Source organism: Chenopodium quinoa, unplaced genomic scaffold, assembly GCF_001683475.1.
Source record: "Chenopodium quinoa cultivar QQ74 unplaced genomic scaffold, ASM168347v1, whole genome shotgun sequence".
Classification (NCBI taxonomy): Eukaryota; Viridiplantae; Streptophyta; class Magnoliopsida; order Caryophyllales; family Amaranthaceae; genus Chenopodium; species Chenopodium quinoa.
In genome coordinates this window covers 1064488-1089362 of record NW_018744874.1, presented here as the reverse complement: position 1 = coordinate 1089362, position 24875 = coordinate 1064488, and the positions used below count along the sequence as shown (strand labels likewise).

Genomic DNA, 24875 nt, shown 5'->3' with positions numbered 1-24875 from the left:
GCTGAGCTGCTGCTCTTATGCGTTTCTGGTTGAGAGGTTGAGGATCCTCTGAAAAATTGAGGGTTCTTTTTCCTCTCTCTTTCAGTTCTCCAGGTATCCTCTTCCCACTTTTCCAGTTCCCGGGAGGAAGGAGGTTTCCCATCATCATGATCTAGCTTCCTCCGCTGATGCCGGGTATGCGGAGGAGTTCGATCGCGAGGTGGAGGCATATTTTGTGCCCTCATTGCCTCCATGAGCACTGCCAGCGCTCTTGCCACCTCCTCCGAGCTGGGCCCCGTCAAAGGGGTCCTCGGCTGAGTGTGGGAATGAGAGCGGATGGTCGATGGTTGGCTTTGGGGCACTGAATGAGTCCTATGATCGGACTGACCTCTGCTAGACTGAGAGGGACTCGGCCTATGATGAGAGTTGTGAATTACGGGAGAAAGGGAATCCTCCCTGTATGATCCTCCCCCCGAACTGGCACCCTTGGGAGAGTTCCGGTCCGGTGAGGGTGATGGTGTAGGAGTTTTAGGCTTTTCGCCTGCTCCTTGACGGAGGCTTTTGCTCTTGCGGTTCTTAGCCATTGCTACTAAGATGATTGCAAGATGATTTTGATTAGAAATTTGGCTTAAAGATTTTTGAAAGTCTTCCCCACAGACGGCGCCAAATTGTTTCGGATGAAAACAATGGGGCCTTGCCGAAGGCCCGCTGAAGTGGCTGAAGACTGGTCCGGTCCAATTGATGCTGGGCCGAAGGTTTCCTGCACAACTAAAACACGTAAACTGGCCTCGGGGGTGGATCCGAGGAAGACCCCTCCGATGCCGAAGTCAAACAGTGTTTTGAGAGAAAAAGCTATGCAAGAGATTTATTGCTTGAGGCTTTGTTGTGTTGTCCTATACAAATGAATGAATTGAAGGCTTTTATACCTTTGCACATGATGAGAGGAGAGTAATTGGGCCTCTAAATAGTCATGGGCTGACCATGGCAATTTGAACCAAAGGACTCTTGGTTGACTTGGCTTGATTGGAGGCTCGGGCCTTGACCTTGGAATATGGAGTCATTTAGTGACCAGGCCCAATAAGATAATTGGACCCAAATACATGACTAGGCCCAATTAGATAAATTGGACCCAAACAGGAACTATACAGTGTTAAACCTGATTATTTTGCTTGATGTAGTAATTTTGTTTTTGGTTTAGCGAGACATATGCCCCAACTTCACAGTCTAATACTCTAATTATCTCCTTTTAGACAAAAATGTCATTACCCGTGAAAATTTTATCATAGTCATTTAAACCACTAAATCTACGGTAGTCATTTCATATATACTTCCTCTGTTTTTATTTAGTTGCAACACACCCCTTTGACACGCATGTTAAGGAAGGAATAAGTTGCTACAGTTTAAATTTCATAGCTTAATTCATTCGTTTACCTAATTTAATCACCTCATCGATAAGCGTGATAAAAAAAGTTATGTTGCAAATATAAAAAAACAGAGGAAGTAAGTAATACTAAGTACTTTGTGCATCATATTGTTCAAGTATCTATGCAAACACAAAAGTTGACTTAAACAGTGATTAACGTTACCTTCATTTATAGTCTTTGTCCACTATAAATTAGTTAATTAACTGATTAATAAGATGTTGAATATCATTGCTTGAGTTTTGCCTTAAAAATATTAATAAATGTAAAGGTTGACTTAGAGATTCGTCCATCGATCTAGCTAGTCCATGTTCCAATTGGAAAGTCAAAGTCTTTACTATCAAGATCATGTTACAAGGTATATAAGTCCCTATTGTATATTTTTATTATGTATTAAAATCACAAGAGGATATTAATTTAGGGTATTATATCCTAACAATTTGTAATATTCAAATTGCCCTCTACATGTGCCTTTACAACATCTGAATAAAATGTCTCCTTTCTGTAAACTTAGTATGTAATACCAAGCCAAGCTAGTTATGGCCCTTTCCGATCCACATACAAAACTTTACATGTTACACTCGTCTTCTTTATTTTTCAGGATAATTTTGGCTGCGACTTTGTTTTGCCATCTTGAGCTCTCGATAGCTGGGAACAACGAGACAGACAAGCTAGCATTGCTTGAAATCAAATCTGAGATAAGGGATGACCCTTTTGGGGTGATGAGCTCATGGAATGACACCCTTCACTTTTGCGAGTGGTACGGGGTTACCTGTGGTCGTAGACATCAGAGAGTAACGAAACTTGACTTGAGTAACTCGAAGCTCACAGGTATCCTCTCCCCCCACCTTGGTAATTTGAGCTTCCTTAGGGAGTTGTACTTTCAAGATAATAGTTTTGGTGGAAAAATACCACAAGAAATTAGTTGTTTGAAAAGGTTGCAGTTTTTATGGTTGAATAATAATTCCATTGGAGGCGAAATTCCAACAAATATATCAAGTTGTTATAATCTTAATGATATACGCCTTTTTTATAACAATCTGGTTGGAACAATCCCACCCTCGCTTGGTTCTTTGTTACATTTGCGAAACCTTGTTTTAACAGGGAATAACTTGACTGGAAACATTCCTTCATCTCTTGGGAACTTATCATCCCTCCTTAAACTTCACATAGGTGAAAATAATTTGGTTGGAAGGATCCCGGAGTGGCTAGGCAATCTTAAAAATCTAAACATTTTGGTATTAGAGGGCAATAAATTTTCCGGGGTAGTCCCACCTTCAATTTACAACCTCTCTTCACTAACAGATCTAAGTTTAGCCCGAAATGACTTAGAAGGAGAGCTACCTTCCTATTTAGGTAACACTCTAACACAACTAAAATGGTTCTCTTTATACAATAACTGGTTTAGTGGACATATTCCAACTTCAATTTCCAATGCTTCAAATCTAGAAGTCCTTGATTTGTCAGCGAACAATCTTCAAGGACTTGTTCCTTCTTTGCACAAATTAGCAAACCTTATTGAACTTGTCCTCTACACAAACTCCCTGGGCTATAGCCATGTTGGAGATTTGGAATTTGTTTCTTCCTTGGCCAACGCGACCAATTTAGAACGGCTCTTGATAGCTGAAAATAACTTCAAAGGATTTTTTCCTAAGACCATCTGCAAATTCTCATCGCTTAGATTTCTATCTCTAAGCTACAATAAATTAGGTGGAGAAATTCCAACTTGCATTGAAAAATTGGCTAAATTGCAATTTTTTTCAGCTGGCTACATCACACTTTCTGGGGTCATTCCCCAAGGTATAGGGAAGCTCCAAAATCTCATTTATTTGAATTTGAATGGTAACCATATATCCAGAGTTATTCCGCCCTCTATTGGAAACTTAACCAAATTGTCTATTTTTTCCTTATTCAATAATAGCCTTGAAGGCCGAATACCTTCAACTATTGAAAATTGTAAATCACTGATAGAATTAGATCTTTCTCAAAACAGGCTTAATGGTTTGATACCATCACAACTTTTTAATCTTCCTGCCTTATCCATTGCACTCAATCTTTCTAGAAACCATCTAATTGGGACCCTCCCTCAAGAAGTTGGGCAGCTCAACAATCTTAACAAACTTGATGTCTCTCATAACATGCTATCAGGTCAGATACCAAGCTCACTTGGTAGTTGCGTATCATTAGAGTTCTTAAACATGCAAGAAAACAATTTCAGTGGCATCATTCCTAGTGCATTACAAACATTAAGGGGTCTCCTTCGGTTAGACTTGTCACACAACAATTTATCCGGTGAAATACCAACATTTCTCACAAGCCTCCAGTTGCAAAGCCTTAATCTGTCGCATAATAATCTTGAAGGTGAAGTACCCATAGGAGGAGTCTTCAACAATGTGACTGGTATTTTAATATCCGGGAACAATAGACTATGTGGAGGCATATCTGATTTAGTGTTACCCCGATGTAATTGGAGCCACAACACCGGAAAAAGTAAAAAGAGGCACAGAAAGAGATTGACATTTGCGATTCTTTCTGGGTTATTCGGAGTTCTTGTGGTTATACTTTTGTCATTGTGTAGCTTTTGGAAAAGGCAGAGGGCTAGGGGATTCTTAACTTCAAGTGATTTAGATAATTTTTTGTCTTATCAAACCCTTGTTAAAGCCACAAATGGATTTTCCTCAGAAAATTTGATCGGCAGTGGTACATTTGGGGTTGTATACAAGGGAAGCCTTGATAACGATGGATCAACAGTTGCCATCAAGATATTCAAGCAAGAGTACCATGGGGCTTCTAAGAGCTTCACGGCAGAATGCAACATCCTCCGAAATACCAGGCATCGAAATCTGGTAAAGGTAATAACAGCTTGTTCTAGTGTTGATTATCAAGGTAGAGATTTCAAAGCTTTGGTTTATGAGTACATGGTTAATGGGAGTTTGGAAGAATGGTTGCATCCAACAGAGGTATTCAATCAAGTTGAGAGCATAAATGTCACGAGAAACTTGAATTTTCGCCAAAGACTTGACATTGCAGTTGATGTTGCATTCTCTCTGGATTATCTTCACCATCATTGTGGTGCCTCCATAATTCATTGTGACCTCAAGCCAAGCAATATTCTCCTTGATGAAAGCATGGTCGCACATGTAGGCGACTTTGGCCTAGCCAAGATTCTCTTGAAATGCATCACCAACTCTCATGGCAAAGAATTTAGCTCTATTGGAGTTAGAGGAACTATCGGCTATGTGCCTCCAGGTAACTTGCTATACCCTGCATTTCCAAATAATTATGTAAACAATATAAATATATCGTATTGAGGTATGTATATGACATGCAGAATATGGTCTAGGAAACGAGGTGTCCACCAACGGCGATGTCTATAGTTTTGGGATCCTTTTACTGCAAATATTTACAGGAAAGAGACCAACTAATGACATATTAAAAGGCAGTCTGAACTTGCACAGTTTTGTGAAAAAAGCTTTACCTAAACATGTAGCTGAGATTCTTGATCCTGCTCTTCTTGAAGACCTAGACAATGGGGAAAATGCGAGCAGCAGCGCAAAGTTGGATGCCTTGATTTCTATACTTGAAATCGCACTACATTGCTCTTCTGAAGTCCCAGGAGAGAGGTCGGACATGAGTGATGTTGCTGCAAAGCTATCCTTAATTAGCAAGAAGCTCTTTGGCACTTGTGCACAAAATAGAGGATAAATCTAGCACCCTAGCAAGTATTCTGGTATATTGAAGAGCATCGAGAAGGATTGTTTTTCTGCTAGCATTGTATAACATTCAATGGCACACATAAGTAATTTCTGCAATCCTGCATACAAGCAGGAAATGGTGGAATCTTTCACAATTGATCAAAATAAATTAAGTAAAAGCATGCCAACATTCCATCATGTGAACAATCAGACAATACATTGGATGATATCTCTAGGTTCGTTGTGTCCATTCAATTACAGCGCGCAACTCTACAAGCATCATTTTACAAAAACAAAACGGTCTAGATTTCAATGATATTGCCAGAAATTATGTAAAGCAAAAATGCATCCTGTATACCCTACATTATATTTAAACAAATTAAAGAACCAGAAAGTAAAATTCAATAAAGAGACATTCTCAGTTTCTCACAGGTAAAACCCCAGGCAAAGTTACTAATTGATCCACCCTTGTTCAGCAAAAAGAACAAATTTTGGGTAAAGTAACGGTTCAAGTACTAACAGAGTTTTAGTCTGTTAACTGTTTTGTGTTAGCTGTCAAAAGAAAAAAAAAAAATCATGCATTTTTCACTTTACTCATTTTCAAGCCAAAGTCCTACCAATCACTTACAGCAGACAGTGAAGATATTTTAGAGTACATGGACCACACCTAAATTTGCAAGTCCAAGTTCTCTTGTATTATTATTCAACTTGTCAATTAAAAACACCAAAAATAGAAAGGTGTTCAGATTTGGAGGTTCAAAGTTTCATAAACAGGCTAAGCTCCTCCACAATTTGCATATCCCTACCATTTCTAGTAATGTGCTGGTCGTTTCATTTCAGCAACTTATTTTACGACCGTTGACTACTGCATCTGTATATAAAGATAAGTGAATAGCTTCAATGAGGATAGTTATATCAAATAATATCTCCCAAAAAAAATCAAAAAAAAAAAAAAAAAGTATGTCAACCCCAAACACTTTATTATACTGGATCATTTTCTCTCTGTCTGCGCTTTGCTGTCTTGAATTCTCAATAGCCAGCAACACTAGCACAGACAGGATAGCACTGCTTGAAATCAAAGCCAAAATAAGCAATGATCCACTCAACCTCATGAGCTCGTGGAATGACAGTCTCCCATTTTGTGAGTGGTATGGAGTTACCTGCGGTGGTCAACACAGGAGAGTAACGGTACTTGACTTGCATTCCTCAAAACTTACAGGTACCCTCTCCCCTCATCTTGGTAATTTAAGCTTCCTCAGGATACTCAACCTTCAAAATAACAGTTTCAGCAGCGTACTCCCACCTGAGATTGGCCGTTTGCATCGGTTGCAAACTCTCCGGCTGTCTAATAATTCCTTTGGAGGGGAAATTCCATCTAATATATCAAATTGCTACAGCCTTACTGGTATACACCTTTCCCTAAACAAGTTTGTGGGGAAAATCCCACCAACGGTTGGTTCCCTGTCACATTTGCAATTTCTTATGTTAACAAGAAATAACTTAACAGGCAATGTTCCTTCATCCTTAGGGAACTTATCATCCCTCTCTATGCTCTCAGTAGGTGGAAACAATTTAGTTGGAAGTATCTCAGATAGTCTAGGCAAACTAAAGAGCCTAACCAGTCTAAATTTATGTGAGAATAAGTTTTCAGGAGTACTTCCACCCTCTATTTTTAACCTCACTTTGTTGACATACTTGTGTTTATACCAAAATGAATTTGAAGGAAACCTTCCGCCAGATATTGGTAATACTCTCCCAAATCTTCAGTGGTTCTCTATATACAATAATCGATTTACTGGACATATTCCAGCTTCAATATCTAATGCCACATATCTAGAAGTTCTTGATCTGTCACAAAACAATCTCCGAGGACAAGTTCCTTCTCTGCACAAATTAGTAAACCTTATTCACCTTGTCCTTTACAGTAACTCCCTTGGGTATGGCCAAGCTCAAGATTTGGACTTTGTTTCTTCCTTGGCTAACTCCACTAATTTGCAATGGCTTGAGATAGATCAAAATAAGTTCAAAGGAAGTTTTCCTAAAATTATATGCAATTTCACATCAATAACTTATTTGGTATTAAGTGACAACAGCTTAGCGGGAGAAATTCCAATTTGCATAGAAAATTTAGCAGAACTACAATATTTTGATGCTAGCAAAAATGCACTATCTTCGGTCATTCCTCAAGGGATAGGAAAGCTCCAAAATCTCCAGCTTCTAAATCTAAATGATAACTTATTATCCGGGGTCATTCCACCCTCAATAGGAAACTTGACCAAGTTGTCAATGCTCTCCCTGTATAATAATAGCCTTGAAGGCCAAATACCTCCAACTCTTGAAAATTGTAGGTCACTAATAGGATTATTGCTGTCTGAAAACAATCTTACCGGTAGTATACCCTCACAACTCTATAACATTCCCTCCTTGACTATTGCACTCTCTCTACATGGAAACCACTTAACTGGATCTCTCTCTGAGGAAGTTGGACAATTGAAAAACCTTGCAGCTCTAGATGTCTCCGGTAACAGGCTATCAGGTGAGATACCACGCTCTCTCGGAAGTTGCCGATCATTAGAGCTCCTAGGCATGGATGAAAACAGATTCCAAGGCACTATTCCTAGTGAACTGCAGAAATTAACTGGTCTCCTAGAGATGGATTTGTCATACAACAATTTATCTGGCAAAATTCCAAAATTTTTAGCAAGCCTCAATTTGAGGAGGCTAAACCTATCATACAACAACCTTGAAGGTGAAGTACCAATAGGTGGAGTCTTCAACAACGCAAAGAATCTTTCCATCATTGGAAACAATAGAATTTGTGGAGGCATATCAGTCTTAAAATTGCCACACTGCAAATTTAACAACACCAACAAGAAGAGAAGACTGATGAACAAGAAGAAATTGACAGTAGTAATTCTTTCAGCAATTTTGGGAGTGGTTTTACTAGTTGCTTTACTTGTGGTATCATATATTTGCTGGTTTAGAAGGAAGCCTAAGGAACCCACATCTTCTGGTGATTCAGATAATTTCCAGAATTTGTCATATCAAACCCTTCTTAAAGCAACTAATGGATTCTCCTCTGAAAATTTAATTGGCACTGGTTCATTTGGGATCGTATACAAAGGAATTCTTGAAGAAGATGGATCAACAGTGGCCATCAAGATATTTAACCTTGAAAATCGTGGTGCTTCCAAGAGTTTTTTGGCAGAATGTAGCGTCCTCCGAAGCATAAGACATCGGAATCTTGTTAAGGTAATAACAGTTTGTTCAAGTGTTGATTATCAAGGCAAAGATTTCAAGGCTTTGGTTTTTGAGTATATGGTGAATGGGAGTTTAGACAATTGGTTCCATCCAACTGAGGCAATCACTAGAGCTGATGGCACAAATGATACCTCAAGGAACTTGAACTTTCGCCAAAGACTTGATATTGCAATTGAGGTTGCATTTGCTTTGGATTATCTTCACCACCATTGTGGCACCTCCATAGTTCACTGCGATCTCAAGCCGAGCAATATTCTCCTGGATGAAAATATGGTCGCATATGTAGGAGACTTTGGCCTTGCCAAGTTTCTCTTGAAAGACATCACTGATTCTCAAGCCAATCAATCTACCTCTATTGGAGTTAGAGGTACCATTGGTTATACTCCTCCAGGTAATTAACTATTGCTCTTACACCTATCTCTAAATATATATTAACTACCTGTACTGTAGTGATCCTATTTTAGCTATCTGTAACAAACATTTAGCATATAATTAAATGTTAGTTCAATTATAACATAAGAGGCACTACATGCAGAATATGGTGTGGGAAATGAGGTGTCTACCAGAGGTGATGTCTATAGTTTTGGAATCCTATTACTCGAAATATTTACAGGAAAGAGGCCTACAAACGACATGTTCAAGGGGGGCCTAAGCTTGCATTGCTTTGTCAAAGAAGCTCTACCTGAAAATGTTATCGAAATTTTAGATCATGTCCTTGTTGATGAAATAGACCATGAGGAAACAGACAAGCGAGACAGCGCCTTGATGTTGGAGGCGCTGACTTCTATACTTGGAATAGCAATTTCTTGCTCAGCTGAGGTCCCAAGAGAAAGGTTGGACATAAGTGACGTAGCTACAAAGCTATCATCAATCAGAAACAAGCTCCTTGGAACTCGTTTACAACAAAGGAGGAGAATTCGAGCAGGTAATGTTTAAAATATGTTTCCTCACAAATGATAATATAAAGAGAAATTGCAGGATTACTTCTTCAACTACATCTCTAGCTGAGGTTTAGTGAAATTTTTATATCAGATTTGTTAGCTCTTTAATCTTCTGGGTGCAGGAACACAAAGGTGATCAATGTCTAAATAACATTAGCCTCCCACGAGCAAACTAGTGATGTGATGGACATGAAGAACAAGATGAGCTAATATTCTTCAGTGACTTCTCTTAAAGGCTTTTTTAGGGGGTTTTAATAACTAGTGCTTATGAGTTCTGATTCAAGATCAGAACAGCAAAGCAGCCATCTAGTTCAGAATACAGCCTATATTATTTTGATGATTTAATTAATTAGATGTATCACAATGAGACTTTTAATTCCTTATCTTAGATCCATTTTCATGAGATACCTAGAGGCCAGCGAAATATTTCCATATATATCTTGTTTAGAGATGATAAATGGATCGGCATTTCCAAGTTCTCTGTTTTTGTAATTTTGGTTACTCTGTGTAGTGTGTACCCTATGTAATATGTGCATCAGTTATCATGAAAGCCCGAACTTAAAATTCTACAAAAATCAAACTGCAGCTTATCCGGAAAAAAAAAAAATAGCATTTATGGTGCAATCATGCAGGAAACCTATGTTAAACACACTGGCATAAACAGAAAAGAATACAGATACAAATATAGCTACTGCACAAGGATACATTGTGGTACAGCATAGTAGTGTGAGTTAAAATTTTCTTCCACAACCAAGTAAAATGAACTAAGCAAAAGCTAGCCATAATTTGAACGGAAAGGCACAATAACTTAACATCAAAGTAACTATCATTTCATTCACAAGGTCAAAAAAGGACAGAAACTATACAGAGAAATATCCATATTCTATAACACAAAATTGTAACAAAGATTAAATTCTTTCGAGTAAATGCACAAAATGAATTAAGGCAGAACCAACAAATGATACAGAGTATTCAGTAAAGAAAATTTCCAGAGGTACACTCAAGAAAACTAACCTTAATTTCAGTGGTCCACAAACAGTAAGGCATTTGATTCAGAAAGAAAGTTGATCTGCAGCTGCTCGATCCACTGTGAAAGCCGCTCATCAAGATCATCAACATGAAACTGCCTTAATTGGATGCTTGCTAGGTTAAACCAAAACTCCAACTTTCAGTTAACAAACACAAACTTTTGTCCAGTTCTGACACAGTAGTTCGAGACTTAGAGCAACTCGGAAAACCAGAAGGCATAAGTCACTATGTACTCCGTATTTAAGAGCTGAAGATCACAGTTATTGACACTTGAAACCAATTTTCAACCCAAGACACAGAATGAATTTTCCATATGCACGGTGCTAGTGTCAAACTATCTTCAATCACATATAAACTCATCGAAATTCAACTCCATGCACAGAAGGAGGAACAACCTTGCTACCTACAAGGCTACAAGCCTATCACTCATAACTTGTTATCATAATATCAGAGCCAAATTGGTACAGATGAGAATGTGCATCTATTTAACCAGTCATGAAGTCAGCTAACGAGCAATCGATTATTTTCCTCGACTAGAAATGTATATGTGAATCAAGTTCACAAGTTTTTTTGGTAGGAAAACCAAGATTTTCAATTATACTGGTTTTGTTAGTACAACATTGGAATTGTATACAAACATCAACCAGCTCTCATATATTGCCTTCTGGTTCCTTAAACACCCAAATACAAAGACATTGCACAAGCCGATATCAACTGGGATCGAATCCCGTCTACATTTCCTACTTGCTAAAAGACATTGCACAAAAATTGCAAATAATTTTTGTATTCAATTCAATTTCCAGATTTCAGTATTATTACACAAATACAAGATTATTACTGTAATATTAATCAATTTTCCACCAATTCAACCCTAAAAAATCAATAAATTAACATAAATAAATCAATAAGAAACCCAATTTTTGTGGGTACTAATCAAAGCAGACAACAATCCAGCACAAGAAAGAACAAACGGAGTAAAAATCTTTCCTTTACCATCCCGAATATCGGCCAACGCCATTAATCCATCAGCAAAATCCTGCAAAATCGACATCTTCTTCATCATCATCTTCAACCTCAAAACCTTCAATTTTTCTCTCTCCTCTTCACAATTCTCATCTCTTACATCCGCAATCTCAACACTCGAATTCAAACACTTCAATTTCTCATCCAATTCCTTCAAATCTCCTACCTTCAACGTAATACTCCCAATATACCCGACAAACTCCGCCCACGCGCTTACCTTCTGCAGCTCACGCGCGTGACGCGCGTCAATCAAACCAGATTTCGACAACCACACGATTTGTTCGACGAAGTAGTAGATTCCTTCTCCACCGTACGCGAGGAGAGAGAGTAGAAGAAATTGACGGCTCTGATTTTTCTCACGCGCCACCGAGCGTAGCGCGTTGACGTCTTGGATGAATTTTCCGAGGCGAAAGGCTTTTCGGCTGAGACCAACGGAGGATTCAAACGACTTGAGGCGGCGCGTGAGGGGGTGCGCGTGGGGGAGGAGTGAAGAAGAGATGATGAATTTGGAAGCGTATCGCGATATCTTGAGGAGTTTGTCGACTCCATCGCGTTTTGCTAAGTAAGCTTCTAGATGCTTCAGGAAGTCTCCATCTTTCGAAGGTTTTGCTGCCATTGAAGATGATGGAGTTTCCTTTGGATTAGAGATTGTTCAGAAAAGAGACGATGTCGTTTTAGAGTGTATGATTTTGGGTTCTATTGACCGATTGATTGGGGCCTTTGAGGGAGCTTGAAACGACGTCGTTTTATTGGATTTTGTGCTTTGATTTGCGTGCCAACAGGTGATGAGAATTGATCCCGAAAAATCTTAAAACTGGAAAGGAAGCTTTAACGAACTAAATTATTTCTCAATTTTTTTTTAAAAGACTAGTATAGTAGTATGTGTTCGGTAGGATCCTCGAGTTATTAAGGTGAGGAATTGAATTTTGCAATACTGGTAAATTTTTTGGAATTGTATTGTTATATAAACTTATATCGTTGATTGATTGATAGTGTTTTATAAGAGATAATTGTACAAGTAATTGCTTTACATGTATTTTATGTGCTTTTTACTTTCACTACAAGCTTGTAACAGTACTATTGAATAACCAAAAATAAATAAGAAATTTTTAAAGTTTAATCATTGAAAATAAAATTTAGGGTTAAGGATGTTTTTTATAAAAAATAGAAAAAAAAATTAGGGTTAAGGTAAGGATTAGGTTTAGGGTTTTAATTTAGAATGTTAAAAATGTGTACCCATTGTAATTGCTTTACATGCATCATTTTAATCTAGTATTTGTCAAAGACAATTTTTAACAAAAACCGATTTCGTACAACCGGCTATTATATAAGCATATTTTTTCATTTACACGAATTTTTGCTCATTTGCAAAATAATGAGCAAAAAGTTTAAAATTATTTATTACTCCATATAAAAGTTTGATGTAATGAGAACATGCCTAAGACCAATCCAAAAATATTTTACATAGCAATATATGTTTTTCATATATTAATAAAATCAAATTATTATAAATATTATTATTATTATTAGGCCTGGTTCTCTTCACCTTAATTTTGCTGAACTGAAATTATTTTTACTGAACTGAAATTATTTTTTGTTGAACTTAAATTATTTTTACTAAACTTAAATTAATTAAACTGAACTGGAATTATTTTTGCTGAACTGAAATTATTTTTACTGATTTTCTATAAAACTGAATTTTACTGAACTAAACTTATTTTACTGAACTGAAATTATTTTTACTGAATTGAAATTAATTTTACAGAACTGAAATTAATTTTACAGAACTGAACTTATTAGTACTGAACTGAAATTATTTTTACCTAATATTATTTTTTAAAGGTGAATAGAACAGGACCTTATTTAGTGTTTAGAGAGCCTCAAGAGCGGAGATTATTGCAATTATTATGAAAGAGAAGAATTTTGAAATAGACCACTTAGGGACACTAATCCAAAATGGTATGACCGTACGAGTAGTCGAGTACCAGCGTACCACCTTTGTTTAAAACTTTAACAGTTGATGCACTGTTTTAGTTTTTCTATTTTCCAACACACTATTTGACCACTATATATATATATTTTATTTTATTTTTTTTTCAGATGGATATGTTCTTTCCTTCTTTGAGACGACATACTTCGATACTTAATTGTTGTGAATTGTAAAAACGTTAGAAGTTGATTGATTTAAAACGAAGAATCCAAGAGCAATTGAAGATGATATGGAGTTCTTGCAATTTTGGTAAGTAATTACTGCTAATTTTTTCAATTCATCAAAAATGTTGCTTGTAAATTTGTAATTTGAAATAATTAATGTATTATTTTAGTTTGTTGGTGTATGATTGACAAATTTGGCATTAACAATAGTCATGAAATTAGAATTCTGACAACATTATCTGTAATATTTTTGTTCTTCCCTGATTATCACTGGTTTAGGAATGCATCTATTGTCTGACAGTGGAGTAGTTCTTAACATTTATTTGATCAATTTGAGTAATTAGGGTTGAACTCCCATTCAGAATTTATCAAGTTAATCAATTGGAGAAATCATGATACTAGAGTTACATCATGCAAAATTTACTCTTTATTTTTCTATAATTAGGATAAGTTATTAAATTTGCTCACATGTTTTTTTTTTTTTTTTTGGAAGACTGCTTACATGTTTTTGATTGTGGACGATCTGATATCACCAATTATCAGCTGAATATTGTATTGCGCATAGTGAATTAGTCAGTCATGTGCGAGAGCCTTTTTTGTACACCTGGATGTACCGTACACCCGGGTAATTTGCTCGATAAATTTTACTCATTTTATAAATGAACAAAAAAAATTCCGGTTGCACATTACACCCGGGTGTATTTAACAAATTCTAGTCATGTGCAGGACAGTCTTTCTATTTGGCCTTACGTTAGAACTTAGAAGCATTAATGAGGAAAATATGCAAACAAATATTTTAGGTGTATAAATGTCCACACTCTATTTTTAAGAGTTAAAATATAGTAGTAGTTATTATAAGTAACGAGGGGAGATAAATGAATAAATGTTTTAGAGAGTATATGTTTTAGAGAGTATAATTGTATAAACTCTATTCATAAGAGTTATCTCAAACTTTTTAAAAGGTGGGATTATTGAATGATTTCAGTTTAACATGTCGGTTGCTCACCTTTTTGTCCATTTATCGAAAACAGTTCGATTTTTTGCTTGTTTGTGATCTTTTCATAGATGCATAGCAACTTAAGGAGAATTAGGAAGATGAAAAATGTAAAGTAGCTTGTAGAAATTGCTTTAAAAATAAATAATGGAATTTAATTTCACTATTGGGGATTTTTTTTTTTTTTTTTTTTTTTTTTTTTTGAAATATCACTATTGGGGATTTGTTTGATGAAACTTGACAGGTTTTGGCGTATTTGATTTCTAGCACGTTAGCTGAAAATGTTGAGATAATATTTTGGTTATACTTGTAGAAATAGTACTCAAACTAGTATATTCTTTCTTGTTAATCAATCAATTTTTATCAGTTAGATGCAGGTGGGTTGATTCTTTCAAACTCTTGAATTAGTTTAGGTGGTTGATGAAACAATAATGTTATTAACGATTAAGTCCTACTCCCTCAACCCCTTTTTGTTTGCCCCTTGGTCAAATGGAGCAAATATTAAGGGACAAAGGTGTACCATCCATGGAGTTTGCCTTGTGGTTGTGAAGATATCCATCTTAAAGCAGAGTCGCAGAGGTATACTATTTTACTCCAAAATTTTCTGGATATGTATTGTAGTAGTGGAAAACTCATGGTTGAATGTAAATATTTGTGTGATACATAACCCAGGTTTATATGGTATAGTTGATTATAAAAAAATACAGATGTTTTGTTGCAAACATTCTTCTGTTTGGTTTTGCTTCCTGTTTCAGTATGCTGCATTCTTCTTCCTGTGATGTGGAGTCCATGCCTCCATGGTGTACATGTGTGTATCCATTCAATGAATGAGCATATATTGCTGAACCTACTTGCTTCATACTAGATGGTTCCAACAGATATAGAAAGCTGTCTTTTTCAAAAAGAAAACTTTGCTGTTCAGCATTTAGTCGTGGTTGTTAAATAAACTTGTTTCCCATTTATTATGGACCAACTAATTATAAAAGCTAGAGGGTGTTTGGTTAGTGGGAATAGAAAATGGGAATGGGAAATTCTATCCCATTTATAATAAAGTCCCATGTTTGTTTGGTGGTTATGAGATAATAATGTTAATCTCTATAGTTATTCTTTCACTTTTCTCTATTCGACTCACATTTTCTATTTTTAATGGGATTATTCTTTCAAGAGATGCTTGTGGTCTGATAATATTTTTTTCCCTTAAGGTTTGGACTACTGTGAATTTCTTCCTGTGAAGTTAAAATAAGTTTTTCTAACTACTTGATATCATTACTTGTCTGTTCGGAACCATTATTTCAGTTCTAAGGGCGCATTTTGGTTCCCTGGACAAGATTTATAGAAAGAGACCATAGAGTATGATGTTAGATAGGAAGGTAAGTATAGTAAGATCATATTTTAACCATCAGTGTGTATGTTTAGATCATATTTTTATCAGTGTTCTTGTTAATTTGCTACTTTACTCCCCTTAAAGGACAGAAAAATCAATATAATAACCTTCGGTGTAGTTGTCAGATTAGTTGTTTTGGGGGAGAAAGTAGGTGTACCTTGTTTTATTAAAGGAGATAATCATAAGTTTGAATGTTTGATACAAGACTTAAGGATTAAAAAATTATACTCATGAATATGAATGTAATCCTTTGGTCTTTTTTATAAGAAAAAATATAGACTGGACCGTATGCTTTTATTGGGGAGATTATTTTACACTTCTTACTGTCTTAGTGATCTTTAGAGAACCAAAAGCACATAATAAAAAAAATTAAATTTTAAAAAATAGTTCATGTCCCTTTCTGAAGTTTGATCACAGGGATAAATTAGACTGTTTTTTTTAATCACCGATCATTTGTTAAATTATTTGGTGGTAATCTTCTCCATGTTCTCACCATTGCTTTTCCTAGATATTCACTAATAGGGAGTCCTTCATTTGCTTTATCTTAGTTTAGTATATCTGGTAAAAATGTGGATACCTTTGTTAATATACTAGCCTTGGTTTATATAGAATGACAAGACATTTTTTTCAACTGTATGCAATTAGAAACTAATACTCTCAAATATAGTTGTAGTATGGGGCTTCCCTACAAACAATTTCTCATGGTTCTCTGTGCCACCTCTCTCTTCTGTAACTGTCTTCAGTCCTCCTTGGCTGATTATCACATGGAGACTGATCATTTAGCATTACTTGAAATCAAAGCCAAAATAACTGATGATCCTTTAGGTGTGATGAGATCATGGAATGACACTGCCTACTTTTGCAAGTGGCATGGGGTTACTTGTAGTAACCGGCATAAAAGAGTGACTGGACTGGACCTTCAATCGTTGAAGCTTACTGGTTCCCTTTCTTTACATGTAGGAAATTTAAGCTTTTTGAAGCAGTTGCAGCTCCAAAATAACAGCTTTACAGGTTCAATCCCTTCTGAAATTGGTAATTTGCATAGATTACAGTATCTCTTGTTTTCTGATAATTTATTTCAAAGGGAAATCCCTGAAAGTATATCTGGTTGTTCTAGCCTTGTTGTGTTAGATGGCTCAAATAATAGGTTGAAGGGTCAGATTCCACCCAAGCTTGGTTCTCTGTCCAAGCTTCAAATTCTTCAATTGTCAATAAACAACCTGACAGGAACCATTCCTCCGTCTCTGGGTAACATATCTTCCCTACTTAAACTCTCTATTGGTAGAAACAAATTGGTTGGAAAACTCCCAGAAAACCTCGGCAGACTGAAAAACCTTACCTCTCTCTCATTCTTCTCAAATAACTTATCTGGTGTTGTTCCTCTCTCTGTTTTTAATCTCTCATTCTTGACTACTCTAGATTTGGGAGAGAATCACTTTGAAGGGAGCCTTCCTTCAAACGTAGGCAACATGCTTCCGAATCTCAGGTACTTCTCTATACACAATAACCAGTTTACTGGACTCATTCCTTCTTCAATATCCAACGCCTCAAATTTAGAAATTCTTCAACTTAGCTCCAATAAACTTCAAGGGCAAGTTCCTTTTCTAGAGAAACTAGTTATGCTTTCCGAGCTTTTGCTTTTTGACAACTTCCTTGGTTCTGGCCAAGTTGGTAGCTTGAACTTTGTTTCTTCTTTGGTCAATGCCACCAGCCTAAATGTACTTGACTTGAGTCAAAATTCTTTCAAAGGCAATTTTCCAAGGATTATCTGCAGTTTCTCAATGCTTACATAATTTGTAATAGATAATAATATGATAGGTGGAGAAATTCCAAGTTGTATAGAAAACCTGGCCGACTTGCAGCTGTTTAACGTGTGGGGGAACCAACTCTCTGGTGTCATTCCTCTGAGTATAGGAAACCTCCATTACCTAGAAGAATTAGATTTTAGTTTTAACCAGCTATCAGGCTACATACCATCCTCAATTGGAAACTTAACTAGGCTTAGTGTCCTAATCTTATCTGCTAATAGTTTTGAAGGCCACATACCTCCTACTATAGGGCACTGTAAATACCTGCTAGCTTTGGATCTCTCCTACAACAATCTTACTGGTAGAATACCTTCAGAACTTTTTAGTCTTTCTGCACTATCTACTGCACTATATCTGAATGATAACAACCTAAGGGCCCCCCTCCCTTTAGAAGTTGGGAAACTGAGTAATCTAGGTGCTTTAGATGTCTCTGAAAACATGTTGTCCGGTGAAATACCAAGCACTCTTAGCTCTTGTGTAGTGTTAGAATTCCTTTTTATGGGGGGAAATGCTTTCCAAGGTGTTATTCCTCGTACCTTGGAGACTCTGAAGGGTCTTAGTAAGTTGGATTTGTCACAGAACAATTTATCTGGTAAAATTCCAGACTATTTGGGGACATTCCAATTGCAATTGCTTAACCTCTCATACAATAACCTTGAAGGCGAGGTTCCCACTGGTGGAATCTTTAAGAATGCAACTGGTGTTTTAACAACCGGTAACATAGGGCTCTGCGGAGGTCTACCTGAATTAAAGTTGCCAAAATGCAACTTTAACATCCAGAAAAGAAGATTGAGACAGAAAATGACTATAATATTAGCATCTCTTTCTGGGTTTTGTGCTGTTTTATTGCTGGTTTTTGTATCAGTATATGTCTTTTGCTGCAGAAAGAGAAACAAGGAACCCATAACATCAGATGATTCAGAATTTTCTCTTACAAATTTGTCCTATAAAAGCCTTGTAAAAGCCACAAACGGATTTTCTTCTGAAAATATATTAGGCAGCGGCAGCTTTGGGACCGTATACCTGGGAAGCCTGAACCATGGTAGGAAAGTTGTTGCCATTAAGTTGTTTAAACTAGAGCACCATGGTGCTTCCAAAAGTTTCATCGTTGAATGTGAGGTACTCCGGAACATTAGACACCGGAATCTTGTTCAAGTTATAACAGCCTGTTCAAGTCTTGATTACCAAGGCAAGGATTTCAAGGCTCTAGTCTATGATTATATGGTAAATGGGAGTTTGGAAGATTGGTTGCACCCAGAAATCAATAGAATTAATGGCGCAAACTATGCTTCAAGAAACTTAAATCTTCAGCAAAGAATCAATATTGCTGTTGATGTTGCTTTAGCCTTGGATTATCTTCATCATCATTGTGGTGTATCCCTAGTGCACTGTGACCTGAAGCCAAGCAATGTTCTCCTTGATGATGATATGGTAGCACATGTCAATGACTTTGGGTTGGCAAAGTTTCTCTCAAGAAGCACCAGTGACATTAATTCCAATCTATCTAGTTCTTTGGGAGTTCGGGGAACTATTGGTTACGCTCCTCCAGGTAACTAACAATCCCTCTCCTCATCCACGCACTTACATTTAGTTCAGTAAAATTATGACTTCAGATGGACTTTTGGAGCATGTAGTTACCTCATCTTCATGATCATAACATTTGCGTGAATTGTTATTGCAGAATATGGTTTGGGAAATGAAGTGTCTATATATGGCGATGTCTACAGCTTTGGGATACTTTTACTAGAAATATTTACAGGAAGGAGGCCTACTAATGACATGTTAAAAGGAAGCTTGAGCCTTCACCACTTTGTGAAAGAAGCCCTACCTGACAAAGTAACCGAGATTTTAGATCCATCTCTTCTTGAAGGCTTAGTAGAAGATGAAGAATATAAATGTATGATGCTAGAGGCTTTGATTTCTATACTTGGCATTGGACTTTATTGCTCTGCTGAGCTCCCACGAGATAGGTTGGACATAAGTGACGTTGCTGCTCTCTTCAATCAAGAACAAGCTCCCAAGTTATGCAAATCGCAGAGAGAAGGACAATATTATTTCGTATTCATATGGCAGAGGACCAGCTGATGCTCCCAGGTCCTGATAAGAATATTGGAAAATCAGTGATTTTTGATCCAATCCTATGAATGGTGTTATTAAAGGTTAATTATCTTATCTAGAGATAAGTGATGCACAACTTTCTGAAGTCATGTTCCTGTAAGTTGTTTTCTGTCTTTTCTGTTCTCTGTTCTTTGAACTTCATGTATTAGTTCTACAACTACTTCTGTAGACTGTGCTTTGTTCAAGTGACCTGATGAAAAACTAACATATCAATGTTTTTTTAGTCCATAATAATATTTATTGACTTTCCTAGATCTTCTAATTTGGAATCTTGGCACTATTCAGATCATAAGATAAGAAAATTTTCAAAATTAACCTCAATGAGTAGTTTATTTACTTCAATTGTTGTATTGTTGTATTTTTTTACTAATATTCAACTAAAGATATATGCATTAACAAGCTTGTACATTTAAAATGGGAAGATTATTGTGAAATAGAGGGAGTATATTTCCAACTTTGCAAATCTCAAGTAACTTTTGCTTATGAAGGTTCTCAGTCCTCTCCTTTGTCAAATCAGTGGCGGCTGAGATTGACCATATCAATCCAAAGTATATTTCTTTATTGACTTTTTTCCTCCAGGTTGGGACCCTTGGATCAATAATTTTTTTTCTTATACTATTAAGTAGAGTAAAGCATCATCTTGTATTCTTATAATTATTAAAGAAAAAAACAATACCAAATATCACATTTCATATACAAGTAGTATATCTTAATTGGCTTTACATGGGGATCTTCACCAAAAACTTACTATCATCATGTTCAGTGTTTTGCAAAATCTTTTTCATTATTTTGTTTACCTGTCAGTTCAATTCCTCCATAGCCATGAATAATGAGACAGATCGACTTGCCTTGCTTGACTTGAAAGCCAAGTTTCATGACCCCCTCGGAGTGATGAATTCATGGAATGATGCTGTCCATATCTGCCAGTGGTATGGTGTTACCTGTGGGCGTAGAAACCAGAGGGTTGCAGCATTGCAGTTGCAGTCTTGTGAACTGGGAGGCTCAATCTCACCATTTATTGGGAATCTAAGCTTTTTGGTGGACCTAGAGCTCTACAACAATAGCTTGGTTGGTGAAATACCATTTGAGATTAGTCGTCTGCACAGGTTACAATATCTTTTGCTGCACAACAATTCTATTGAAGGCCAAATTCCGTCCAACATATCAAGTTGCTCCAACCTTATTCAGCTCAGAGTTCCCAACAATAAGTTGGTTGGAAGGATTCCTATCGAACTGGGATACATGCCAAATCTCCAGTTCCTCTCTCTTGATAACAACCACCTGTCAGGAAGTATTCCTGCATCTCTGGGGAATTTATCTTCTCTGTCTAAACTGTCAATAACAGATATCGGCTTGGTTGGGTCAATCCCAGATAGTCTAGGCAAAGTAAAGACTCTGACTGTTTTATCACTCTTTAACAACTTATTGTCTGGAACTGTCCCTTCTTCAATATTCAATCTTTCGAAATTGGTTGGTTTAGATTTAGGTTTCAATAATTTTCAAGGAAATCTTCCATCAGACATAGGCATCACTCTGCCTAATCTCAGAATCTTTTATGCTGGAAATAATGGCTTCACCGGGTCAATCCCTGCTTCTATATCCAACTCCTCAAATCTTGAACAACTTCAACTGGATGATATTGGTCTTACAGGAAAAGTTCCTTCTCTGCAGAACTTGCAAAACCTTTTTCGACTAAGTATTGGTGGAAACTTTCTTGGAAGTGGCAGGGCCGATGATTTAGGCTTCATCTCCACTTTGACCAATGCCACCTCACTAGAAACATTTTCCATTGGAGACAATAGATTCGGTGGGATGTTTCCTAAAGTTTTCTGCAATTTCTCTACTACTCTGAGATTATTGAAAATGGGTTACAATACTTTCACTGGCCATATTCCACCTTGCCTAGGAGATCTCGTCAACTTGCTGGTTTTCAGTGTAAGGTTCAACAAACTCTCAGGTAATATAACCCCGCAATTAGGGAAGCTTCAGAAACTGGGTTCATTATTTCTAAATCACAATCACTTCTCAGGCAATATTCCATCTTCTCTAGGAAATATCACACAACTTACTCTTCTTGATCTTTCTGAAAACAAGCTCCAAGGTTGTATTCCCTTGGCTCTTGGAAATTGCCAAAACTTGCTACAATTCAGCCTTTATCGAAATGATCTAAATGGTAGCATCCCTCCCCAGCTTCTGAGTCTTCCACTCTCGGCGTATAATATAATTTTGTCCAGTAACCATCTCACTGGGGCCCTCCCAGCTGAAGTAGGGAGTCTGAAAAATCTTGTTAAATTGGAAATATCAGACAATATGCTAACAGGAGAGATTCCTAGCAGCCTTGGCGAATGTTTTGGACTACAAGACTTATTTATGGAAGGAAATTTATTCCAGGGGGCTATACCTTTGTCTTTGAGCTCACTAAAAGGTCTTCAACAGTTAGATCTTTCTAACAACAACTTATCAGGTGGAATTCCAGTTTTTTTGGCAAGCTTCCCATTACAAAAGCTGAATTTGTCCTATAATAATCTTGAGGGTGAGGTACCAGTGAATGGAAGCTTCAGTAATTCTAGTGTAGTTTCTCTACTGGGAAACAGAAAGTTGTGTGGAGGCATCTCGGAATTAAAGCTTCCTGAATGTAATTTCAAGAGAGACCGACAAAGGAAATCAAAGCATAGGCAAAAATTGGTAATTGCTGTTCTTTTTGAATCTCTGGGAGCAATCATGCTGGTATCTTTTTTACTAGCTTTGATATACATTGTTCGGTATAAAAAGAAGACTAAATTACCCACACCCTTGGGTACTTTTTCAGAGAATTATCCGAACTTGTCTTACCAAACACTTTTAAAAGCCACAAACGGGTTCTCTTTAGACAATCTGATTGGGAGAGGCACATTTGGGGCTGTATACAAGGGGATCCTTGATGACCTGGAACCATCAGTTGTTGCAATCAAGATTTTCAACCTTGAGCAACATGGTGCCTCCAAGAGTTTTATGGCTGAATGTGGGGTCCTCCGGACCATTAGACACCGGAATTTGGTCAAGGTCATTACTGCTTGCTCAAGTGTTGATTATCAAGGGAATGATTTCAAGGCTTTGGTTTATGAGTACATGGTTAGCGGAAGCTTAGAAGATTGGTTGCATCCAGTGGCAAATGATGTGGTGGAGGATACAGATACTGCACCTAGGTTAAGTCTACGACAAAAACTTGATATTGTAGTTGATGTTGCTAGTGCCTTGGAGTATCTTCATCATCATTGTGGTGCACCCATAATTCATTGTGATCTCAAGCCAAGCAATGTCCTCCTAGATGAAGAATTGGTTGCCCATATTGGCGACTTTGGGTTGGCTAAATTTCTCTCAGAGAACATCGGTAGCTCTAATGCAAACCCATCTAGCTCTCTTGGAGTCAGGGGAACTGTTGGTTACGCTCCACCAGGTAAATAAAACTGGCTAATTAATATATTAGCACATGTAATTTGCTAAATTCTTATATTTTTCTCCAAATCTCTGCAAGCACTCCTCGCCCATCTATTATGATCATAACACCAGGTGTGAAAAATTGCAGAATATGGTTTGGGAAATGAGCCGTCTACCAATGGTGATGTCTATAGTTTCGGAATTCTACTACTGGAGATGTTCACAGGAAGAAGGCCTACTAATGATATTTTCAGTGAAGGAATTAGCCTTCATCAGTATGTGAAAGAAGCTCTACCTGAACGAGTGATTGAAATTCTAGATCATGCCCTTGTTAAAGACGTAGACTCTGAAAAGACTGATAGCAGCTTGGCATTGGAGATCCTAACTTCTGTACTTGGAATTGCGTTGTGTTGCTCAACTGAGGTCCCACAAGAAAGGTTGGGTATGATTGATGTCACTGCAAAGCTATCATCAATAAGAAACAAGCTTCTTGGAAGCTAGATTACGTTAGGAATATATGAAAATATATTATTATGAAAAAATTTCTTGTATTCCTAACCTATTACAACAATCAAGGAGAATTCGTGCAGGTAATGTATCAACTACGTACCATACTGATGATAAAAAGAACCGCAGAATTATTTATGTAAATTGTAATGACCAATTTGTAATATTCGGGTAATGTATCACAATAAACAATTTTAGTCCCTTATCTATGTAGGGTGTAATATTTTTTAATTTTTTTTTGACGGGATATGTAGGGTGTAATCAGACACACAATTCGCTGGCATATCTTTCAATATTCTTACAAAGTGTTTGCAGCTAATTGAGCATATATGGAGTAGTATACCAAATCAACCGAGTCATGTTGGATTACTATTGATTACTTTACTTTTGAAACGTTCAAGAGAAATCCCATGGAAGAATTTCGATGTACAAATTTTCCAAGTCGTCCCTGTCTATCTAGGAGTTACTCTCACAAATTAATGACCAGTAGCCAGCGTGTCAATAGGGCTACAAATGTTTCTATAATTCTATATGATGCATTTTATTCATTTGACACGCACTCTTGACTAATACGAGTAATAACTACCAAAAAATACAACTCGTATAAATTTATTAATAAATAATAATAATTCTAGATAATTGCCATGCTCGGTTTCTAAAATATGGTATTTGAGATTCAAATTTAGGGCGTGTTCGGCAAATTATAGCTGTGAAGGTAGTTGTAGCTGTGGAGGTAGTTGTTAGCTGTGCAAGTGGTTGTTAGATGTCAACAAGCTGTTAGCTGTGAAGATAAATAATTTAGATATAAGTGTTCGGTAAAGTAGCGTTGACTAGCTGTTACATATAAAATCAATATTTTATTTTTAAAACTATAGATTAAATTTCTAACAGCTACCTCAAAAGCTACCTCTAATTTCAAAAGCTAATCTTTCTAGCTTTTCATAAAAGCTACCTTCACCACTAAAAGTTACCCTAACCACTACTTTGCCAAACACCCACATTTTTTGTTAAGTAGTGGTTTGACCAAGTCAAACCACCAAAAGCTACCTAAAAGCTACTCAAAAGCTAGCGCCGAACACACTCATAGAGTCTCTGATCTAGAAAAATATTATTCTAAAGTAAGGCTCTATTTGGCGGTATCATT

The 24875-nt window shown here is 36.8% G+C and overlaps 3 protein-coding genes and 1 pseudogene across 3 annotated transcripts; 3 read left to right on the top strand and 1 right to left on the bottom strand.

The window, feature by feature from the left end:
- The first annotated feature begins 1941 nt into the window (after window positions 1-1941).
- LOC110704860 (probable LRR receptor-like serine/threonine-protein kinase At3g47570) lies at window positions 1942-5105 on the top strand. Its single transcript, XM_021882675.1, has 2 exons — window positions 1942-4704; window positions 4859-5105. The coding sequence occupies exons 1-2, from the start codon at window positions 1973-1975 to the stop codon at window positions 5103-5105; spliced, it is 2979 nt and encodes a 992-aa protein (XP_021738367.1). The 5' UTR covers window positions 1942-1972.
- On the top strand, window positions 4745-19996 carry LOC110704859 (annotated as a pseudogene).
- On the bottom strand, window positions 10953-12299 carry LOC110705040 (peroxisomal membrane protein 11A-like). The gene has a single exon (XM_021882862.1). It carries the CDS (start codon window positions 11963-11965, stop codon window positions 11228-11230), a length of 738 nt encoding a protein of 245 aa, XP_021738554.1. The 5' UTR covers window positions 11966-12299; the 3' UTR covers window positions 10953-11227.
- A 100-nt stretch (window positions 19997-20096) lies between the features above and the next one.
- LOC110705039 (probable LRR receptor-like serine/threonine-protein kinase At3g47570) lies at window positions 20097-23940 on the top strand. Its single transcript, XM_021882861.1, has 2 exons — window positions 20097-23243; window positions 23373-23940. Exons 1-2 carry the CDS (start codon window positions 20531-20533, stop codon window positions 23723-23725), a joined length of 3066 nt encoding a protein of 1021 aa, XP_021738553.1. The 5' UTR covers window positions 20097-20530; the 3' UTR covers window positions 23726-23940.
- The last annotated feature ends 935 nt before the right edge of the window (window positions 23941-24875 follow it).